General features: G+C 47.4%; 1 protein-coding gene across 6 annotated transcripts in view; it reads left to right on the top strand.

Annotated features, from left to right (window-relative positions):
- The window catches only part of Adgra1 (adhesion G protein-coupled receptor A1), a 42090-nt gene extending 22817 nt beyond the window's left edge, over positions 1-19273 (top strand). For 4 of the 6 annotated variants that reach the window (XM_033761330.1, XM_033761333.1, XM_033761331.1 and 1 more), the window contains 3 exons: positions 8080-8249; positions 16384-16482; positions 17410-19273. In XM_033761330.1, the coding sequence (XP_033617221.1) occupies positions 8080-8249; positions 16384-16482; positions 17410-18616 (1476 nt within the window). In that variant the 3' untranslated portion in view covers positions 18617-19273. The remainder of the gene's footprint in view (positions 1-8079; positions 8250-16383; positions 16483-17409) is intronic. The other 2 variants (XM_010620218.2, XM_010620237.2) reach the window with 1 other exon arrangement.
- Positions 19274-20669: the final 1396 nt, after the last annotated feature.

The following is a 20669-nucleotide window of genomic DNA, read 5'->3' as shown; positions in this document are numbered from 1 at the left end:
GGAGTGGCCAGCAGAATTAACTACTCTCTGGGCAGGCAGGGCTCCACCGCTAATCCACCATAAGGAGCACGCCAACACTCAAGACACAGAGGCATAGCTTTCCCGAACATGGTTCCTCTATGCACCAGGTCATGTGACAGGACTGCAAGGGCAAAAGCCATAGTGAGCAGGGTCTGGGAGGTCCATGGAAGGGGCTCAAAGTTGCTGCTCTAAAGTATGGGAACACAGAAGACCTATTCCCCTACCTCCTGAAGCAAAACACAGCAAGATATGCACTGTGTTTCCATGCAGGGAGGCTAGCTCAGGCCTCCTCAGGGTTCTTACTGGAACTGGTCACAGGTGCTCTCTATCCACTGACTGGCCACAGGCTCAAATCCTGCAGGCACCCAGAGCAAGTACAGGTGATGAGCACACACCACACTGTTTGCATACGTAGCCTAGAAAGCTGAGTTGCCTGTACTGGTAACATGCCAGAAGCCAAGTTCCCAGACACTAGCCAAGAGCCGGTCCTGTAACAGGCCCCTCATAGAGCACCTTGGGCCCTGAGGACACTGCCTCCCACCCAAGCCTTGCATTCTGAAGAAAAGCTGTTGGATCTGTCCATTCCTAACTACATGAATGAGAGGAGAGAGGAGAGGTTGAGAGAAGGAGATAAGGTAAGAAACCCTAAAGGAAAGAATGAGTGTAATAGAGTGTCCCCCAAGCTGACCCTTCTTTACAAAGCAGAGACATATTTAGACCTTCACAGCAATATTTCAATCCTGACTCACTATTTCTCTGAATTCTCATAACCACAGTCAAATCACTTCTCTGTCTTGGTCTTTAGTCTAACTGTTCCATCTTATCACCACAGTCAGGACCACTGAACAGATTCCTGATCACAGTCCTGAGCACATCCTTGGATTTTACACACGGCTGCTCTTGGCATGTTCCACACCCACTAAGAGAGTGGGAATGTGGCTGAGCTGCACAGGTTTCTGTCGGCTGGGCCAGCTCCCCACCTTGGGTGCCTCTCTCCAACCCTGCTAGTCAGTCTTCACCCAGGAAGGTCTCTGAGAAGCCAGGTCTGTTCGTGTTTTCTACTCCTTCTGTAATCCAAAGGGAAGACACTTCAGAAGCAACAGACCTTCTTGTAGATGCTCAGGGGCTAATTTCCAATTTAGCTACATATTATTACATCCTAATTTTGCTACCCCTCTGATAAAGTGCACCGAAGTGGTTCCCATTACTACAGGTCTGCCGGTGATGCTTCTCCTTGAAAGGACAGTTGCAGTAGCACCATGGCTGTGTTCCTGTTCAACTGCGTAGGCCAGCACGTGTGACGAATACCGTTCTGTTTCCTGACTCTGCCTGGAGTTAGAGAAACCATTCCATTTCCCAACTCTGCTCGACAGAGAGTGGTTTCCTTCTCAGCCAGGAACCTCTTGGGTCACAATTGCAAATTGTAACAAGTGCCATGGGCTGGGGACACGCTCATGTTCAAGCACTGGCCAGGCTTTACCTACACGTAGAGCTGGGCCCCTCAGGGTACACCAGCCACAGTTTTCTATTTTGAATTCACATCTGTGGACCACTCCTCAAGCGAGCTGCTTCAAAGCAAGCCGGGGTCACAGGCAGGTAGACAGGTGCTGAGCAGGAGGTGGGGGCATGGCTGACCTACACCTCTTCTGGGTGCCTGCTGCTCAGAAGACCATGGAGTTTATGGAGCCAAAGGGATATGGGGGTTGTGGGTGAGATACTCATGTAATGGTGAAGAGCCTCCAGGAGTGCCATGAAACCCAGAGCTCTTCATGATGCAGCCCTCATATCCATTCCCAACTCTCCTTGTGGATCTTTTGGTCTCAGGCCAGAAAGGTCCTCAGGGTTAGTCTTCTGGCCTTCCTCTAAGCTTTGCAAATAGGAAAAGCAAGGTCAGAGAGGCACAAAAGCTTGCCCAGAGCCACAGCTGGCCATCAGAATGCAATGCCCCACACTGACTCCATAGACTCAGTAGGCCCCTAGCCCCCTCGCCAGGCATTGTACCTCCTCACCCAGACAGACTGAGGGCCGTGGTGGGAACTCATTCCTTTTGTCCTCTCACCCACCCTCTGACCTGTCCCTCTGCTCTTTTACTGCTGCCTCTTCCATCTGCCCATCCAGGATGGTGGGCCTATGTCATATCTACCCACAAAGCTGCATGTGATGGTGGAGAGGCTGGGTGACAACAACCTCCTGAGGTGAATCTACCACCATGATGGGCTTCTGGATGATTCTCCAGTGTTACTACCCCAGGGATCTGAAGCCCCAAGTCCCTTCCTGCCTTAGCCAAAACTCTCAAGCTGGGCTGTCTATAAACAACCACACGAGGGATTCAGAATATGACACTCATGTCCCATGTCAAGGCCTTGCTTTTATTCATTTCTGTCTAAATTGTGTGTTAGCTGACTTCCTAGCCTGTGTGTCTCCTAAGGGTGTGCAGGTGTGAATATGAGAGTAAGGAGAAGAGTACGTGGCATTTGAGTTGCCCCCAGAGTGAGGCTGTGGGTTTGTGCGTATTGTATATGCACGTGTACAACTGTATGCGTGAGGAGCTTTGCATGTGTGCATGAGCACATATATATGAGTGCATACATGTGTGAATTTATGTGGTTGTCTGGTTGCATGTGTGCACATCCAAATACATGTAGAATGTGTGTGTGGTGTGTGGGAAAATGTGAGCATGTGTGTTTTGTGTGTGTACCTATGTGCGTACAAGTGTGTGAGTTTGTGATGATGTGAGGGTCGTGTATGAGTATATATGTTATATGTGCACATGTACAACTGTGTACGAGAGTATGCATGTGTGTATGAGTATGTGCACCTAAGAGGATGTCAATGTTTTTGTGTTTGTGTGTGGTTGTGTGAGTGTGCGTGTGTGTACATGCTGTCTATGCAAGCCTGCATTCTGCATGTATTAGTGTGCGTGTATGCAAATGCATGTGCAAGTGTGTGCTGTGTATGTTGCATGTGTGCATGTACTATTGTGGTATGATTGTATATACATGCAATGGTGTGTGCAAATGCATGTGTGTTACTGTGTATGGTGTGAGTATGAAGTTTGTGTGCAAGGGTACGTGTGTCACTGTGTGGCGTGTGTGCAAGCATGTGAGTGTGTACTCCAGTATGCCTGTGCAAGCAGAAGCAGAGGTAGCACTGTGAGGCATCCAGCTCCCTTGCACCCTGTGAGTGCAAAAGTGGCAGAAACTCTCTGCTCCCAAGGGATACGGGCAGCCAGGAAGGGAGGGTGCTGGGTCAGGGCAGAGCAGCAACATGGTCCCTCCCATGCCATCTTTGATCAGACTGTGACTGCCAGGCCAGTTGTACAAACAGTGGGCTTGTGTGTGCACAGAACCTGTGGTAAGGGCTGACCCTGGGCTCAGGTTCTTTTTATGGTTTCTATGTGTCCTAGAAGTTGGTTTATTCCTACAGGACCATTGGTTCCAATCAACAGCAAGGTCCATGTGCAAGGTGGGGTCACAGAGCCCACAGTAGACAGGGCACTAACAGACTCAAGAGGAAAGGCAGGGTTAGCTCCTCTCAAGCACCATCAGGGTGGGTCAGAGAGCATGAGTCCTCTCCTGTGGGAAGCTCTGCCTGCACTAGGGTTAAATCCTTCTTCCTCTTTTTTATTTTTTTAAATACATTTATTTCTTTCTCTCTCTGTCTCTCTTTCTTTCTCTCATGCTCTCACTCTCAGTCTCTCTTTCTCCCTCCCTCTCTCTCTGTCTCTCTCTCTCCTTTTCTGATTGTGACAGTGCTCTTACCCAGAAAAACGCCAAAAGCATCGGTGCATGGCATGTGGCCCATGGGGCAGGAAAAGCCACTGTGCCTGTCCCAGCTCCAGGTCCTCACTGGCCTCGCTGACACTTCACTGCCTTTGTTCATATTTTGTCACCCTAGTTTGTATCCCTCACGCTTCTATTGCCTGACACTGAGCTGGGGACGTGTGAAATCATCTCACGTCATTTTCGTTGTTGTTCTTTCTCTGCCTGTTGGTTTTACAGCCCATTGTGTAGCCATTGTACAGGACAGATATTCACAGTGAACAGCAGCTTGCTTGTGCAGCTCTCCTGTCACCGTTGGCCTCTGTCTCACATGGCTCACTCTATAGCCAGCTCCAGAGCAGTTTTACTCGTTCCCCACGGACCCCATGTAGATGGGGAGGCCCCAGGTGCCGCCTCCATCGGCTCTGGCACCCTTCCACGATGGGCTCTCACTGGGTTTTGTTGGTACTTCCCATGAGCACCACCACCATTGGAAAGTGTCTGCTGGAGCTTCTCCTCCTTTTCTCTTGGCCACTTTCTGACCCTCATTGCCTAGCAGGGCCCTGTGGTAACCTGGAAGTCTTCCAGGGGCTGCACACTGGACCCCCTGCTTCCACCCAGTCAGCTTTTACAGCAAAAGTTCATAATGCTGACATGTGTTCTGCACTGGTGTCTCATCTGAGGAGTTTGAGCCTGACATTCAGCTCCTCCCTATCCTCCTGGGTTATTCTGTAAGCAGGGGGGGCTATTTCAGCTTCCAGTGGCTGCTGTCACACAGTCCACAGCTCGGTCCACAATGTACGGCAACAGTCCAGAGGTCAGAAGACTAAGGTCAGTCCCCTGCACTAAAATCCATCTGTGAGCAGGGCTTCTTTCTGCTGGAGGCTCTGAGGGAGGTCTCACCTCTTCATCTTTCCAGCCTCTAGAGCCCATCTTGGTGCCTGTACCCCTTGGCTCATGTCCCCTCCCTCCATCCTCCAGGCCAGAGCGTGGACATTTCCATCTCCTCTGACCTCTGCCTTTCCTCCTGGGAAGACCTGCGATCGTACCAGACCCACCCAGTCTGGAACAATGTCTCCATCTCAGGATCCTTCATATAATCACAACTGCAAAGTCCTTCTAGCCATAGATGGGCACACATTTACAGGTTCTGGTAATTAGGACATGGACTTCTTTGGAAGGCATTCATTAGCTGTCACAGGGCCAATTGCCCAATTGAATAGGAGCATTCATTTATGCTGACCCCAAATATTGGTGGGACCATCCCTCTTCTGTGTATGAAGTGGCTCTGCACTCTCTGTTCCAGTCTGTTATGGTCCTACTGCTCTATCCATGTGGCTCTATTACACTTGGCCCTGACCATGTGGCCCTAACCATGTGGCTCTTTGAATTCCTGTGCTTGATGGCAAGGCCTACACAAGCCCTCCCACCTCATTCTCCTGACATCTAAGATCTGAGAGTTAGATTTCCCTGCTACCTTCTTTTAGGAGGAGGCCAGCCTGACCCTCCGGGGCTGAATACAGAGAGCCGTGCCTGTATGTATGCCAGGAGACCTGAGCACAGAGGGGTGGGTGGGGCAAGACAATTTTTAAAGACCAGAGGCATCAGTGCTACGCTGGTCAGTGTTAACATAACTAGGGGACAGAAACCTCCCCACAGCTTGATGTGGCAACTCTAGTGACAATGACACATGAAAGGGTCCCCAAGGAGGGAGCTACCCAAGCTGGGGACCAGACCCTGCTGGACAGAATTTAGCCAAGTAGATGCCCAGCAAGGACAAGTGAGGGTTAGTGCAAAGGGCCCACTATGGACTGTAGGATGACAGTAGCAGGACAAGGGAGAACTTCACAAGCATCCACACTTGTGATAGCCCAGCAGTTGCAGCAAGAAAAATGATGGCTGGGCCAGGAGGTAACTGCAATGGCCTTCTGCGCCCTCTGCTGACCAAACTTGGCCCTACATGCAGGGTAGGAGCCAGGGAAGACAACTGTGGTCCTCGTTCCTCCTGCAAGGCCTGGTGGGCAGGGAGCCAGAGCAGCACAGGGGCGGGGCCACCTCCTTGGCCATCATGTGTGCAGCATATGTGTTTTCTGAGCTGATGGTGGCAACAGCGTCTCCACAGTACATGGGAGGTGCCCTGAGGGAAGGTCTGCAACCAGGAAAGGCAGGTGTGGACAGGGCTGAGTGGTCAAGGTGGGTCACTCCACATAGTGACCCATTAAGTCTCCAGGACAAGCTTTCTCCATCCGGCCTGGGATGCCAGGGGACCACAAGGGAGATTCCAGGTTTGCCTCTGGAACACAGTGAGCCCTGCGCCACTCTTCTCACATGGCTTCCTGGTGCCTGCTAAGGACATCAAGGGAGACCTTGTGTTCAGAGCCTACAGAGGCTGGATAGATAGCATGGGCTTCTGCAAATTCTGAGCAGTGTCTCCAGATTCCCCATGAACCGCAGCAGCAGGACCTCGGGGGCCTCCTGTGCTACCGTGCTCTTTGGGAGCTGAGCAGAAAGGCCCCATGTGTGACATCAAGTCAGTGGGACCTGGATGACCAAACCCGGGCTGGGCTTCTGCAGCCCAACAGCTGGAACAAACTCTTGACAGGACTGTCTTGGACCAAGCCTCCAAGCAAGCTCTCTATGAAATGTTCCTGCAGGTATCACAAACATTGGCCAGTTTCCTAACATCCTGCCTTGTTCGCCTGCTGGTTTGCATGCTGGCTTCTCCTACTTGCTTCACAGAGACCTCTCCTGGTTCATTCATGTTCTTCTTTCATTCAGAGAGTTCTGTGCAAAAATATGTGAGCTGATTTCACTTCGCACTCAGCAGGAACAGCTCCCAAGCATTCCATCCCTGGGTCAGATCCTCACTGGGCCTGGTGGACCTGTTTGTTCTGAAACATTGTCATGGAAATTGGGCTGTTTCTTGGCAAATTGCCCTCTCTCTTCTCATTTGGCTGACTTTGTGAGTGCATATAACGCAGAGGGCCACGTAGATAATGTGAAATAGAAAACAAAGGTGCAAAGGGGAAGGGGAAGTAGGAGAGATAGGGGAAAAGAAAGAAGGGAATGGAACTAATATGAGAGAAAGAAAAAATGGAAACAAAGATTTTGTGGATAAGGAGGGGTGGAGGGGTTGAAGGGAGAGCAGGGGAATGAGGAAAAACTAAGAACTAAGATGGATTATTTAAAGGTGCAAATTTCCAGTGATGAATATTGTATACTTTAAATATACCATTAAAATTAACTTTTGAAAAAAGAAAGCCCTTAGAGGCTCACAGCTTTGAATCATCCCTGTGGCAAGTCCAGGGCTTCCTGTTACCCCTGATTTCATCAGGAAAGACAGAATCATCATCCACCTTGCCACTTTGGGTGCCTGATATATTCTAGAGCTGTCTAGCTGCATGAAATCAGTGAGATCCCTGCCTTTAAAGTGAGACCAACAGGTGAATAAGCATGTTGGTATAAAGTGTACAGGATTGCAGGACACTGCCACGGGTCAGGGCAACTTCTCAAGGAGGTTCTGGGAGACGTATAGAGTGGGACAGAGCTTGTAGAGAAGGCTGGGAAGGGTCCAGACGGGAGCCAAGTGGACAGGAATCTCGGGCTGAGTCTAGTAGGGCTGTCTGTGATTTGCAGATACATCTGGACCACACAAGCACTGGCCATCCCTGATCAAAGGTCTCTGTGGTCCTTGTCAACACATCAAAAACGCTACCTATTGGTCTGGAGGTTTCCTGTTTCTCAAAGAGCCTTGACACTTTCTAGTGAAGTGAGCAAGCCCTTGACATTTTCCCAGGAACAGCAAGGCTTCTGGGAAGAGGAAGAATTGGTCAGCTGTTTTGTCCACAGAATATGAGGGCCAGGTCCTGACAGGGCAAGAGTAGAAGATATGGGGAGGCAGATGCCCAGTGCCATGCTTTGGCCTGCTAAGCCACTGAGATTATAGGTAGTGCTGTTATGTCCGGCTGGTTGTTTTATTTTCATTCTAACAACCTTCCCTCATGAACAGCTCAGGTGGCCCCATCCTCCCACAAAGGAACCACTATGACTCTTTTCCACCAAGAGTGATTGTGCCTCACAGCTTCAATCACTCGAGGGTGTGGCTCAGTGGCAGACGTGCTGAACATACAAAAGACCCTGGATTCCAGCCCCAGCACCACCAAAAAGACAAAAAAGAAAAGAGAGAGAAAAGAAAGAAATCAAACTACTGCAGCATGTTCCTTATTGCCTTGAGACTTCTTTAGCTCAAAATGTTTGGGGGCCACTCTACTGAGTGGGTTCCATGGGTCTCATCCAGTTCCAGCTGCTGAACACCTGCCTGTTTCCAATTTGGGCCTACACAATCTGCGAACTTTCTGACTCGTCTTTCTGTGCTTGCGTGGTTGTGTTGCCGGATGGCACAGTGTCCAGCGGTTCTAGGCTCTTTCTGTCCCACCCAAAGAATTGTCCAGGACAGCTGATGAACAGGTAAATGCAACTTTTATTTAAAGTAAGCGAGTCAGGCATGGTGTCACATACCTGTAATCGGAGCACTTGGGAAGCTGAGGCAGGAGGATTGCTGCAAGTTTGAGGCCAGCCTTGGCTGCAGAGTGAGTTCAAGTCCAGCCTGAACTACACAGGAAGACCTATCTCAAGAAAAGAGAGAGAGAGAGGAAGAAAAGAGAAGGGGGAAGAAGGGAAGAGGAGCTTGTAACCCCAGAACTTGGTAGGCTGAGGCAGGAGAATCATCCGGAGTTTGAGGCCAGCCTACACAGCAAAACTCTCTCTCAAAAATAAATAAAAAGTAGAAAAAATAAAAACAATAAAGTAAAGAAAGACAAAGGAGAAATGTGAAAAGAAAAGTAACAACTTTTTTTTTTTCCTTTGGTACTGGGGATCGAACTGAGGTCCTTGCACTTTTGAGGCAGGTAGCAGAACCACTGAGCTAAATCCCTGACCCAGGAAAAGACAAGTAAAGGTACATCCTGTTGCTCACAGGACAGGCCAGTGCAGAAGCAGGAAGACAGCAGAACAAGAGGATCACAGTGGCTGCCAAGTCAATGGTCACTGTGTTTTATACCCTGTCAGATCTGGTCTGTGGGAGGTTGCTCAGGTCAAATCCTATTGGTCAGCCTCTGTTCCTGATCTTGATAATCTACAGGTTACATCCTGTTTTCCAGCCAGCCCGTCATGCCCTCAAATCCCCTTCCTCTTTGACACTCCTCCCAGATGGCTGACTTTCTTTGTCACAGGGTGGGTCTGTGTTTTCAGACTGGGACTTTTTGCGGTGGTCTTCAAATCTAATGGCTGTGAGGTGACACCGCCAGGAAAATGTGATTTCACCATACATTTCCCTAGTGGCTCATGACCTTGAGCACTTTTTCATGTGTCCTTTGGTCATTTGGATATCTTAACTGGTGAAGTAACTTTTCAAATGTTTTGCTCATTTTCACTGGATTTGTTAAATTCTTTTTAGGGTTCTATATACATTGAAAATGCTATCCCTTTGTCAAAATCATCCTCTGTGAATATTTTTCCCACTCCATAACTGCCTGTAGAGTTTCTTAATGGTTTTTGTGAGCAGAAGTTACTAATTTGGTGAAGTTCTGCTTATCAATTTTTTTTTTTCATTTCTACTCATACCTTTTCCATGGGGCACCAAAAATTCTCCCTATTGTAAGACCTAAGGCCTTACTCCAAGGAACTCAACAGCCACTGAGGGCTTTCAAAATGTAAGACCAAGGGCCTTACTACCACTCCGAGGAGCTCGATTCTACCACTCCAAAGAGCTCAACAGCCGCGAGAAACACCCGGGAAGGCACACACCAGACAAGTTGGAAATGAAACAGACCTTTATTAGTCTGGCCAGATGGCACTCCAAGGAGCTCAGAGAGCCATCAGCTGAGGGGCTTAGGCTGTTTTTATAAGGGGAAGGCAGGGTGGGGGGTCTATACTCAAAGCACGTAGGCAGGGGGCAAAGGTTAATGGTCTGCTAGTCTATGCTGGTGGTCCACAGTCCTGTACTTGGCAGTCATGTTGATGGTTAATTATACATTGAAAATGCTATCCCTTTGTCAAAATCATCCTCTGTGAATATTTTTCCCACTCCATAACTGCCTGTAGAGTTTCTTAATGGTTTTTGTGAGCAGAAGTTACTAATTTGGTGAAGTTCTGCTTATCAATTTTTTTTTTTCATTTCTACTCATACCTTTTCCATGGGGCACCAAAAATTCTCCCTATTGTAAGACCTAAGGCCTTACTCCAAGGAACTCAACAGCCACTGAGGGCTTTCAAAATGTAAGACCAAGGGCCTTACTACCACTCCGAGGAGCTCGATTCTACCACTCCAAAGAGCTCAACAGCCGCGAGAAACACCCGGGAAGGCACACACCAGACAAGTTGGAAATGAAACAGACCTTTATTAGTCTGGCCAGATGGCACTCCAAGGAGCTCAGAGAGCCATCAGCTGAGGGGCTTAGGCTGTTTTTATAAGGGGAAGGCAGGGTGGGGGGTCTATACTCAAAGCACGTAGGCAGGGGGCAAAGGTTAATGGTCTGCTAGTCTATGCTGGTGGTCCACAGTCCTGTACTTGGCAGTCATGTGTTGATGGTTAACAGCTGCTTACGGAATGGCCCAAAGTTTTCAAAACACTCCTTCTCGCAGACAAGCAGTGAAACAATCTTATCTATTCACCCAGAACTACTAAAGGTTCACCTGTTAATTTACATTAATCACAGTTGAGGCTAGGAATTTAAGATTACAAAGTTACGCAGTCCCGCACTATCACCACTCTGCTAATTTCTCCTGTATTTTCCCATAAATCTTTGGAGTTAGAACTTTTCCTTTTAGCTCAACCCATGAGTCACCCATACCAAGTCGGTGTACAGGGTAGATTGAGTCAGGTTCCATGTGGACATTCTTGCCTTCCACCACTGTGGAAAGGAAGGCCCTTTCCTCGTCACATTGTTTGATGGCTTAGCAGAAAATTATCCCACTGTGTGACTGTGGGTCTATCTTGCACTCTTCCTAAATGACTATGGTCTTTTCTGGTTTGTTTTTGTTTTTGTTTTGTTCTTGTTTTTAACAGTCCTTCTCTCTGACTACATTGTCTTGACAGCTGTGGCTTTTTAGTAAGTCTTTAGTCTAAAGAGGTGAGTCCTTAAGACAGCTCTGAAGACACCACACATCAACTACATTCCCATACTAATTCTAGAGCAGAGTTTTTTCAACTTTTACAAAAGAAAACTGCTGGGATTGTGATTATGATTATGATTTTTGTGCCATTGTGAAACATTTTTATTTTATTTTCCAGTGGTTTTCTGTTAATACATGAATATAAAATTGATATTTTTGTATTAACCTTACTACTTTTCTAAATTCACTTCATAATGCTAAAATTTGTAGATTCTACAAAATTTTTCATGTCAATCAGTTATGTTAACTGCAAACAAAAATACCTTTACTTCACCTGTTATCTGGTATGAATTTTCCATAGAAGTATTTTACAAACTGAGAAAATTGCCTCCCATTCCTAGTTTATGTTTTCTATGATGAATATGTATTAATTTTATCCTTTTTCTGCTTCTATTGAATGACCATACTGTGTTCTCCTTGCTGTATTCATACACTGAACTATGTTCACTAATTTTTGTGAATAACAAACTAGCTTTGAATTTTTTAGCTCAGTCTCACTTGGTCATAATGTTTGTCCTTTCCATGAAGGACATTTTTCATTTGCTGATGCATTATTAAAGCAATGAGTCTGTGATCATGAAGGATAGTGTAAGGTAACTATTTTTCGGTATCTCTGTCTGGTTATGAGATCAGAGTCTTGCTAGCCTTGTAAATAAATAAGGAGATGCCTCCCCTTTTCAGAGCCTATAAAAGAGTGGTGTTATTTCTTCCTCAGCTATATGGTCACATTTATCAGCCAACCTGCCTGTTAAATGTTTCTAGATATTGAATGAATTTTATTAGACACTGGATACCAAGATTTTCTAATTCTTATTGCTATATTTTGTCAATTTATACTTTTCCCAAGGAATTTATCGGTTTCATCAAAGTTTCTGAGTCTTTGGTATGTAGTTCTTTATATGTTTTGTTTTGTTTTGTTTTGAGACAAAACAACTATGTAGCCCAGGCTGGCTTCGAACTCACAGTGATCTTCCTGCCTCTGCCTCCCACACGCTGGGATTACAGTGTGCACCACCATGACCAGCCTGTAGTTATTATTTTATTTTATCATTCTTTCAATATCTGTAGAATATATATACTAACTCCTGTTCCTTAATACTTTTAATTTGTCTTCTATCTTTTTTCTTATGCAGTCTAGCTAGGGGTTTTGGGTTTTGTTATTTTTTTTTCAAGGAATCATCTTCCACAATGTTTTATCTTTATCGTCTTCTTCCTCTGGTTTTTTTTTTTTTTTTTTTTTTTTTTGGTACCAGGGATGGAACTCGGGTCCTTGCTCTTGCAAGGCAGGCCACCAAACCACTGAACTAAATCCCCATCCCTTCCTCTGGTTATTTTTGGTCTAATTTAATCTTGTATTTTTCTATCTTGTTAAATTGGAATCATGTCACTAAATTGTAGATCTTTCCTTTCTTAAAAAAATACAAGCATTTAGTCTATATATTTCCCTGTGTTCCCTGCTCTAGCTGCATCCCAGAAATTCTTATGTTCTATTTTATCATTCTACTTAAAACACTTTCTCAATTCCTTTGTGATTTCTCCTCTGATCCATGAATTATTAGCGTTTGTTGTTAATTTTATAAATATTTGTGGTTTTCCTAGTTATCCTAGTTATGTTATTGTCATTAATTTCCTGTTTAACTTAATTGTAGTCAGAGAATGTACTATGTTTTTTGTTTGTTTGTTTTGTACTGGGGATCAGGACCTTGCACTTGTGAGGCAGGTGCAGCACCACTGAGCTAAATCTCCTGCCCTCTATTCATGCCATCTGTTACAGTGAATAAATCACTTGCACTTGAAAAGAAGGTTTGAAGACCACTGTCGCGCGTGACGTTGTACAGCAGCTAGGTGAAATCAGTTTATTCTTCACATCTTCTATTCCTTTACCAATGTTTTGCTTAGCTGTCCTATCCCTAGCTAAGAGAGAGGGTTTAGGGTTACCAGTTATAATTTTAGAATTATCTATCTCTCCTTTCATCTTGTCAACTTTGGTTCAGGTATTTTGAGGCTTTTCCTGGGTACACCCTGACAAGCACTGCAATCCTGTTAGAATGTCCCCTTTCTCCCAGTGCCACAAAGCCCTTTTCATCTGGTGATCATGTGCCTGCACCAGTCTTTTGGAGCTCACAGATGGATGAGAGCAAATGGCATTTTCTCTCTATTCTGTGCCTTCATATTTAAAGTGCTTCTATTCCAGACCACATGTGGCTGGCTTTGGTTTGTTTGTTTGTCCTTGTTTTTGTGGGGGGGTTTTAAGAGTAGGAAAATTTTATTTAGGGAAAGAAAGCTTCTAAGAGGGACAGAAGGGACTGGAAAGTAGGTTGCCCACTGACTCCACTTCTCCAAGATGTTTTATACAGCAAAGCCCTGTGGGGAAGGGGGTATAAAGTGGGACAAAACTGTAAAACCCAATGGAAAATTACAAGGTGGGCATGAGGTGGGGCAAAACTATGACCAACCAATAAGAGCAAAAGTACAGTCAGGTACTATTGATTAAGTGGGGGTCAAATAGGGGAGCAAATCATGTAGCAAGGGTACAAGAATTTTCAGTAAGAGTCGGGGTCAGAGATAGTTCCTGGAAAGGCTGGGTTAAGACCTTGGCCTGACACCCAGGTGATTGAAACCTATTTAGAAAATCATTCACTGCTCTTTATCTCCAGGGGAAGCACAAAGTTATAGTAGTTTCTCTCCTTTTACCATTCTGGCCACAGTGAATGTGTATTTATTGTCCTCCATGTTGGCTCCTTGCTGTGTTGGATCCTTGAGGGCAGCCCTCTCTCACTGCCTACAAGATATCTAATTAATTTACTTATCTACAGTATTCCGCCCTCTGAAGAAATATCACTAATTGCTGTGAGGGAGCAAAGGGAGAAGACAGCTCTGGCAAATTCCAGCTGAAGAGGGTCGTCATTGTGATCAGCAGTTAGAGTTCCTCTACAGAGGGTCTATCTAAAGGCCTTCAGTAGGTGCCTGGCATTGTCATCTTGGTAGCTACATAGCCTTTAAGTCTGGAGGAGACAAAGCCAAAGAAACAGTTAAGAATGCATGGGCCAAATTATAAGGTCAGCAGGATTGCGATGAATATAGCCCACAAAGAGGATAAGGAGAAGGTCCAGGGGAATTCAGAATCCATCACAGAAGGCATTTTGTACAGCTTAGCAGTTATGAGCTATTTACAAGGTCGATCTGGTGGATCCAGGTAAAAGAAGTCTAGCACATTTGTCACTGGTTCCATTCATATGACCACTTGAAGTTTGGCAGCCTCTAGGCAAGAATAAACAAAACTTTGAAGAAATAAGAGGATGCACAACCTAAGCATCAGCACACTAGAATGAAAGGGCAGGTTGGGGAGAAAGTCACACTTAGAAATTGAAATACTGATGGAACCTGCTGGGCTTAGATTCTTTCATTGATAGAGGTTATCTAATAAGTCTCATACTTTGTCACAAGTCTCTCTAGTTTTAATTGTAAGATAAGAGACAATTTGAGGAACAAATTTCACTAAGAAATATAAAACTCTAGCTGAGCTCTTATAGATTTTACCATAGTTTTTTTTCTAATGATCCACAATCATGGTCAGCTACTGGTAGAGCTGGAAACTGCTAGAAGGGGTCAGTGACTGGAGCCCCTTTTTATGTCTAACTTTATTACTATGGCATTGTTTTATACCTCTTTTGGTTATACTTTTCTGCTGTTTGTTTTTGTTTTTGTTTTTTCCTGTTCTGACAATCTCTGCCTTTGAACTGGATCTTTTAGTCTCTTCACATTTAATAGAATTTGATTTGTTTGAATTGCGTCTCCATTTTACTGTTTTCTTTCTATTTTTAAAATCTCGTTCTTTTTTGTTTTTGTTCCTTTGTCCTTTTTTTCTTCTTTTGTATTGTTTTAATTTTTTTATTTATAGCACCTTTCTATTTCTGTCTTATAGACTTTAGTAATTTAAGTCCATAGTATTTTCACAACTGTGTAGAATATAAAATGACTATCTCATGTAAAGTAGAGAAACCTTGGAACTTAGGGCCAACACTCTTTTATTCCATGTTATATGTCATAAATTACAAACTCCACACAGTGATGTTAAAATTCTGTCTTTAAACAATAATATGTATTTTTAGTAGTGTATTTTAAGTATTACAAAATGGTGGAATTTGAGAGAGTTGGTGCCTGTATTTAAAGTATCTTGATCTTCCTTAATTCCACTACTGCCTCTCACTTTTTTCCCCACCTATTTCCTTTCCTGTCTCCAGAAGTCTTCCTCTTGGTTTCCTGTTACCTGTCCTTTATTTTATTCATTTATTTGTTCATTTATTTGGGTTATCATGAGAGAGAAAGCATGCAATATTTAGCTTTTTGAGTCTGGCTAATTTTGCTTAAAATGATGGTTCCAGTATTTTGAAGAAAGTAAGAGAGAACAAAATTTTTAGTTACCCAATAATTAACATTTCTGTCCTTTCCGATGACACAAGCTTCCCCTAGGTACAACTTCCCTCTGACTGGGGAACTATATGTAACATTTCTGGAAGCACAGTTTGACTGAGGAGAAATTCTCAGTTACATTTTTGTCAAGAAATGTCTTTATTTTACCTCCATTCTTTTCTTTCTTTCTTTTTTTTATTGGAACCAGGGATTGAACTCAGGACCTTGTGTTTGCGAGGTAGGCGGCAGCACCTCTGAGCTAATTCCCTGGCCCTTACCTCCATTCTTGAAGGCCATTCCTTTGGCTACAGAATCCTAGCAGGTGAAGATTCCCTGTGGGCCTCCCACTCCCACCTCCTGAATGTGGGGTCCCATTACTGTGCTTGTGGGAACTGCACACTCTGCCCTCCAGGTACGTTAGCCCCCAGGAGGGAGCCCTTTCTAAATAGGCCCCACAATGGCCCCTTCAACAGGCTATCCATGGCTGGGTACACCATCTCTGGTACCCGTGGTGTCAGAACCAGTGTGCTTTCAGCCCCGTTTCCAAGGCACACAAGCTCTCTGCTGCATGTATCTGACATTTGATCACCTTGGTGAAGTCATCCTAACTCTTGTTGGAATGAATGCTGTACCTCCAGGACACTGGCCCAAAGGGGAACAACTTGCTTCAGAAGCTGCGGAGGGCTAGATGGGCCCAAGTTCCTCACCCTGAGACTTTGAGCGGGTAACCCCACTTAGTGTCACCAAAAACCTGTCCTCACCAGAGGTACACACACTCTACCCCTTTGTGCCTGTTCCACCTCCACCACCGTCCTTGTAAGGTCTCCAGCTGAGTCTGTAGCAGACTCCCACAGGCAGATGAGTGGCCAGAGCTCATCCATCAGGCTTTTGCTTCTCTGTCCTGAGGGGTTACTTGGCCCAAGGCCCCTCAGCCATCTATTTGTAGCAAGGAAGTGCAAACATAGCAGGGGATTCAGGTGCTCTCAGGGAGTCAACGCCCTCTGCTTTCTGGCAGGTTTTACCTCATCAGTGGAGGCCTCCCTTTCATCATCTGTGGGGTCACGGCTGCCACAAACATCAGTAATTATGGGACTGAAGATGAGGACACAGCATAGTGAGTACTGAGTACTAGCTGTGCACAAGACAGCAGAGGGTAAGAGGGTGGAGCCACTTGTCCACTCCACACCAGGGGTGCCCAGGACTCCTGCAGGCCGTGACTGTTTCCATGCCCACATATTGGTTGAAAGCTGGTTTCCACAGTCCTCCAGTAGTGTCAGTTCTGGTCAGTGACTTTCCCAAAATGCCCCTTGTAAGGAAGGAGCAGCAAGACCTGGGCCTCGGGCCCTGGGCCCTGGGTGCCACTCAGAGGTATGGCTCCCCTCCCCTTCCCTTAGGTGTGTAGAGCTGCCTCTCCCCTACAGACTCAGTTTCCTGCTAAATCTCTCTGGATGGGCACCAAAGGCCTGGTTTCCCTTAGATAGGAAGGGCCTGCGAGACAGATAGTGATTTGGTAGCATCCCTGAGGTCAGCTGAGAATGGACACCCCTGAGGTGAGCTGAGAATGGACACCCTGAGCAGAAACAGACCCACCCCGCCCCTGCCCATGCCCAGAGCCCTGGTCAGACTCTCCTCACACTCATGTCACCACATCCACCTTCTTCTCCCTGTGCCCCAGGACATCTAGCCCTGCCACTCAAGCCCCAATGCCCGCCCCCAGCCCTCCCTACTTCAGCCCCACTATTAGCTCCTGCCCATCACCTCTTTTACTTCCCAGTCCAGGTTACTTTCTTGTCACTTTCCCTGACCAGCAGGGCTGAGATCAGACCCCAAACTTCCATCTAGTGACATCTGAGCTGCCAGTGGTTGCTCTAGTTCAGACCCCAGTCATCAATGCCTGCACCTCTCCACCTTTGACAGTGGCAGAAGCTTTGGCTTCTTCCCTTTTCCATGTGATTCTGTCCCACAAAATTAGTCCAACACACTACAGAAACCCCCCTTTGCCTGCCCAACCAGACCTGCACTGACTGGCATCTCCCTGCAGTTGCTGGATGGCCTGGGAGCCCAGCCTGGGTGCATTCTATGGGCCGGCCGCCTTCATTGCCCTGGTTACCTGCATGTACTTCCTCGGCACCTACGTCCAGCTGCGGCGCCACCCTGAGCGCAGGTATGAGCTCAGAGAGCGCACAGAAGAGCAGCAGCGGCTGGCAGTACCAGAAGGAGGCCATTGCCATGGGGTGAGGCCAGGCACACCAACTGCCTGTGACACCCTAGTGGCCTCACAGCTCCAGAATGAGCACTCATTCAAGGCTCAACTGCGGGCCGCCGCCTTCACGCTGTTCCTATTCACAGCCACATGGACCTTCGGGGCGCTGGCTGTGTCTCAGGGCCACTTCCTGGACATGATCTTCAGCTGTCTGTATGGCGCCTTCTGCGTGACACTGGGGCTTTTCGTGCTCATCCACCATTGCGCCAAGCGGGAGGATGTGTGGCAGTGCTGGTGGTCTTGCTGCCCTTCCCGTGGGGACAACTCCACCACCAAACCCAGCACCCACCCTGTACTTGATGCCAATGGAGACATACTGGGGCACACCTGCCTGCAGGAATCACCGGGCCCTGGAAACACAAGGGGCTTCAGCCATACACCCACTGGCCACTGCAAGATGACCAACCTGCAGGCTGCCCAGGGCCACATCAGTTGCCTCTCGCCAGCCACCCCCTGCTGTGCCAAGATGCACTGCGAGCAGCTGATGGAGGAGGAGGCCCACGTGCACTTGCCTGAGGAGGATGCCTTCCCACACAACCCACACCTGCACAGGTGCCTCAAGGGCAGAACTAAGCCTCACTACTTCAGCCGGCACCAGGCAGCTGCCACTGAGCACGAGTATGCCTACCACATCCCCTCCAGCCTAGATGGCAGCCCCCACAGCTCGCACACAGACAGTCCCCCCAGCTCTCTTGAGGGTCCTATGGGGGTGCACACACTGGCCTGCTGCACCCAGGGTGACCCCTTTCCTATGGTCAGCCAGCCTGAGGGCAGTGACACCAGTCCTGCACTCTACGGCTGCCCTCCAAGGCTGCCCCCAGGCCCTGCCCACTTGGAGATGCTCCGGAGGACACAGTCCCTGCCATTTGGTGGCTCCAGCCAGAATGGGGTGCTCAAGGGCACTGTTCAAGAAGCCCTTTCATTCAGCACCGATGGGACGGGCAACATCCGAACAGGGCCCTGGAAAAATGAAACTACTGTGTAATGGGGACAGGAACAGATCACCCTCACCAGTGCCACCATGTCCCTGGAGGAGCTTCCAAGAAAAGAGGGAGCCCATTTGCCACATGAGGTTGGTGGGAAGGGTCACCAAAATGACCGAGCCTTCAGAAGCCACTCACACCTTGGAGCTGAGTTCTTTTCGTTGTGAAAGACCCCAGAAGGAAAATGTTTTGGGCCACACCTGCCTCTGTTAGTCCCAAAGTGGGATGTGGCTGTCCACATACTTTCACCCGCTTTCTGTTTATAGCAACCCATCTCCAGGGCAGCCCAGAAACAGAGTACAGGTTTCTATCAAAGAAGCTACCCAGACCCCAGGGTGGAGCCCTGCATCCATGCTGTATTGCTGGGTGGTGATCCAGGCAACCTCAGCAGAGGCTCTGTCTGGCATTTCCTGGCAGTGTGTGTGTGTGTGTGTGTGTGTGTGTGTGTGTGTGTGAGAGAGAGAGAGAGAGAGAGAGAGTGTGTGTGTGTGTGTGTGTGTGCATGTGTGCATGTGTGAAATTTTGCTCCAGGAACTGTGGTGGCCAGTCCTAAAGAGCATTCTCCCCCTGGGCAGTTTCCACAGATCCCCTCCAGTGTCCTTGTGTCTGTGTCACACCAGCATCTTCCCTTGGAACTTCTGCCAGCTCACTGAACCCTAACCCTGGCAGCACAGCCTGAGAGTATCTTGGATGTTGGAAGATGGGCCCCCACACTGCTTCTGGAGCTGTAGGCAAGGAAAGCAGCCAATGACTGCCAGCCTACAGAGGGCTGGTCACAGTCTCTTGAGGCCCATGCCTTCCAAGGATGCCCAACAGTTCTTCATGGAGACTCAGCTGCCAGACCCAGCCACTGTCAGGATTGGACTGGATTCCACTCCATCGTGGGCACTTCTCTGTTGCACAAAGAAGAGGAGGTAACTGGGGTATAATAGTCATCATAGACAAAAGTTCTTTTTCTTTTTTCATGTTCATCTGGACACAAAGCCCCAATGCAAAGGACAGATGATGATGACAGTGAACCTTTTGTGAAAAGCAGTAGCCTGTCCCTGGGGCAGTCCCCACCGAAGCTGGAGCACCTGTGTTCAGAGGGGCAGGCCTCTGAGACTGTGCACAGGCGTTCCTCTCTCTCCTCCCAGCCTGTGCCACATGTGCACACACATGTACACACATACACACATGTGTACAAGCACATATACATACACTACACACTTGGACACACATATATTCACATACTGTGCATATCACAAACATGCACTGAAAAGTACACATGCACACACCTGCAGAAGAGGCATGTGTATGAATGTGTGCACAAGTACAAAACACATGCGTATTTGCATGCATGTATCTGTAAACACATGTGAACCTGGGCGTGGTGGTACACACCCTGTAATCCCAGCACTCGGGAGGCTGAGGCAGGAGGATCGCTGTGAGTTCGAGACCAGCCTGGGCTACATAGTGAGTTCCAGGTCAGTTTCAGCTACATAGTGAGACCCCGTCTCAAAAAACCAAAAACAAAAAAAAACACAGGTGAGTGCACAGACACACATACTTCAGTGTGTACATACATACACATGCACACACATACTGCGGTGTGCACACACTTACACACGTACTCACACACTTGTTTCCTATCTACCCCAAGCCCTGGGTTTTCATTGCAGGTGCTCATGTCAGCATCAGGATCAGTGTCACTGTGACTCTGCTGTCTGGCAGGTGGCTTCCTGAGGAGCAGAACCTTCCCAGTGCACTCCTCAGACGGGAGCGTGAGGTGTGTTGCAGCACCTTCCAGGTAGGCACAGCCTGCGGTGCTGCAATGGAAAGTGCCATCCGGAGACCAATGCTCAGTATCTGAGTAAGGAGCCCGGCAGCCCTGATACTTACAAACTCATCTGTGATATTGTAACTTACCGCAGCTTGCGGCACCCAACACAGACCCCATGTGTCCTTACAGGTCAACCAACAGCAACCAAGGGCCTCGGTGGTTTAAGTTTTTGTCACTGTCCAGGCTTGTCACCTGCTTCCGTAGCTGATGCACACAGAACCCAAGGCTATGCT

Source organism: Fukomys damarensis, unplaced genomic scaffold (genome assembly GCF_012274545.1).
Source record: "Fukomys damarensis isolate Sample0158 unplaced genomic scaffold, DMR_v1.0_HiC HiC_scaffold_8, whole genome shotgun sequence".
NCBI classification, from domain to species: domain Eukaryota; kingdom Metazoa; phylum Chordata; class Mammalia; order Rodentia; family Bathyergidae; genus Fukomys; species Fukomys damarensis.
This window is presented reverse-complemented; position numbering and strand designations above follow the sequence as displayed.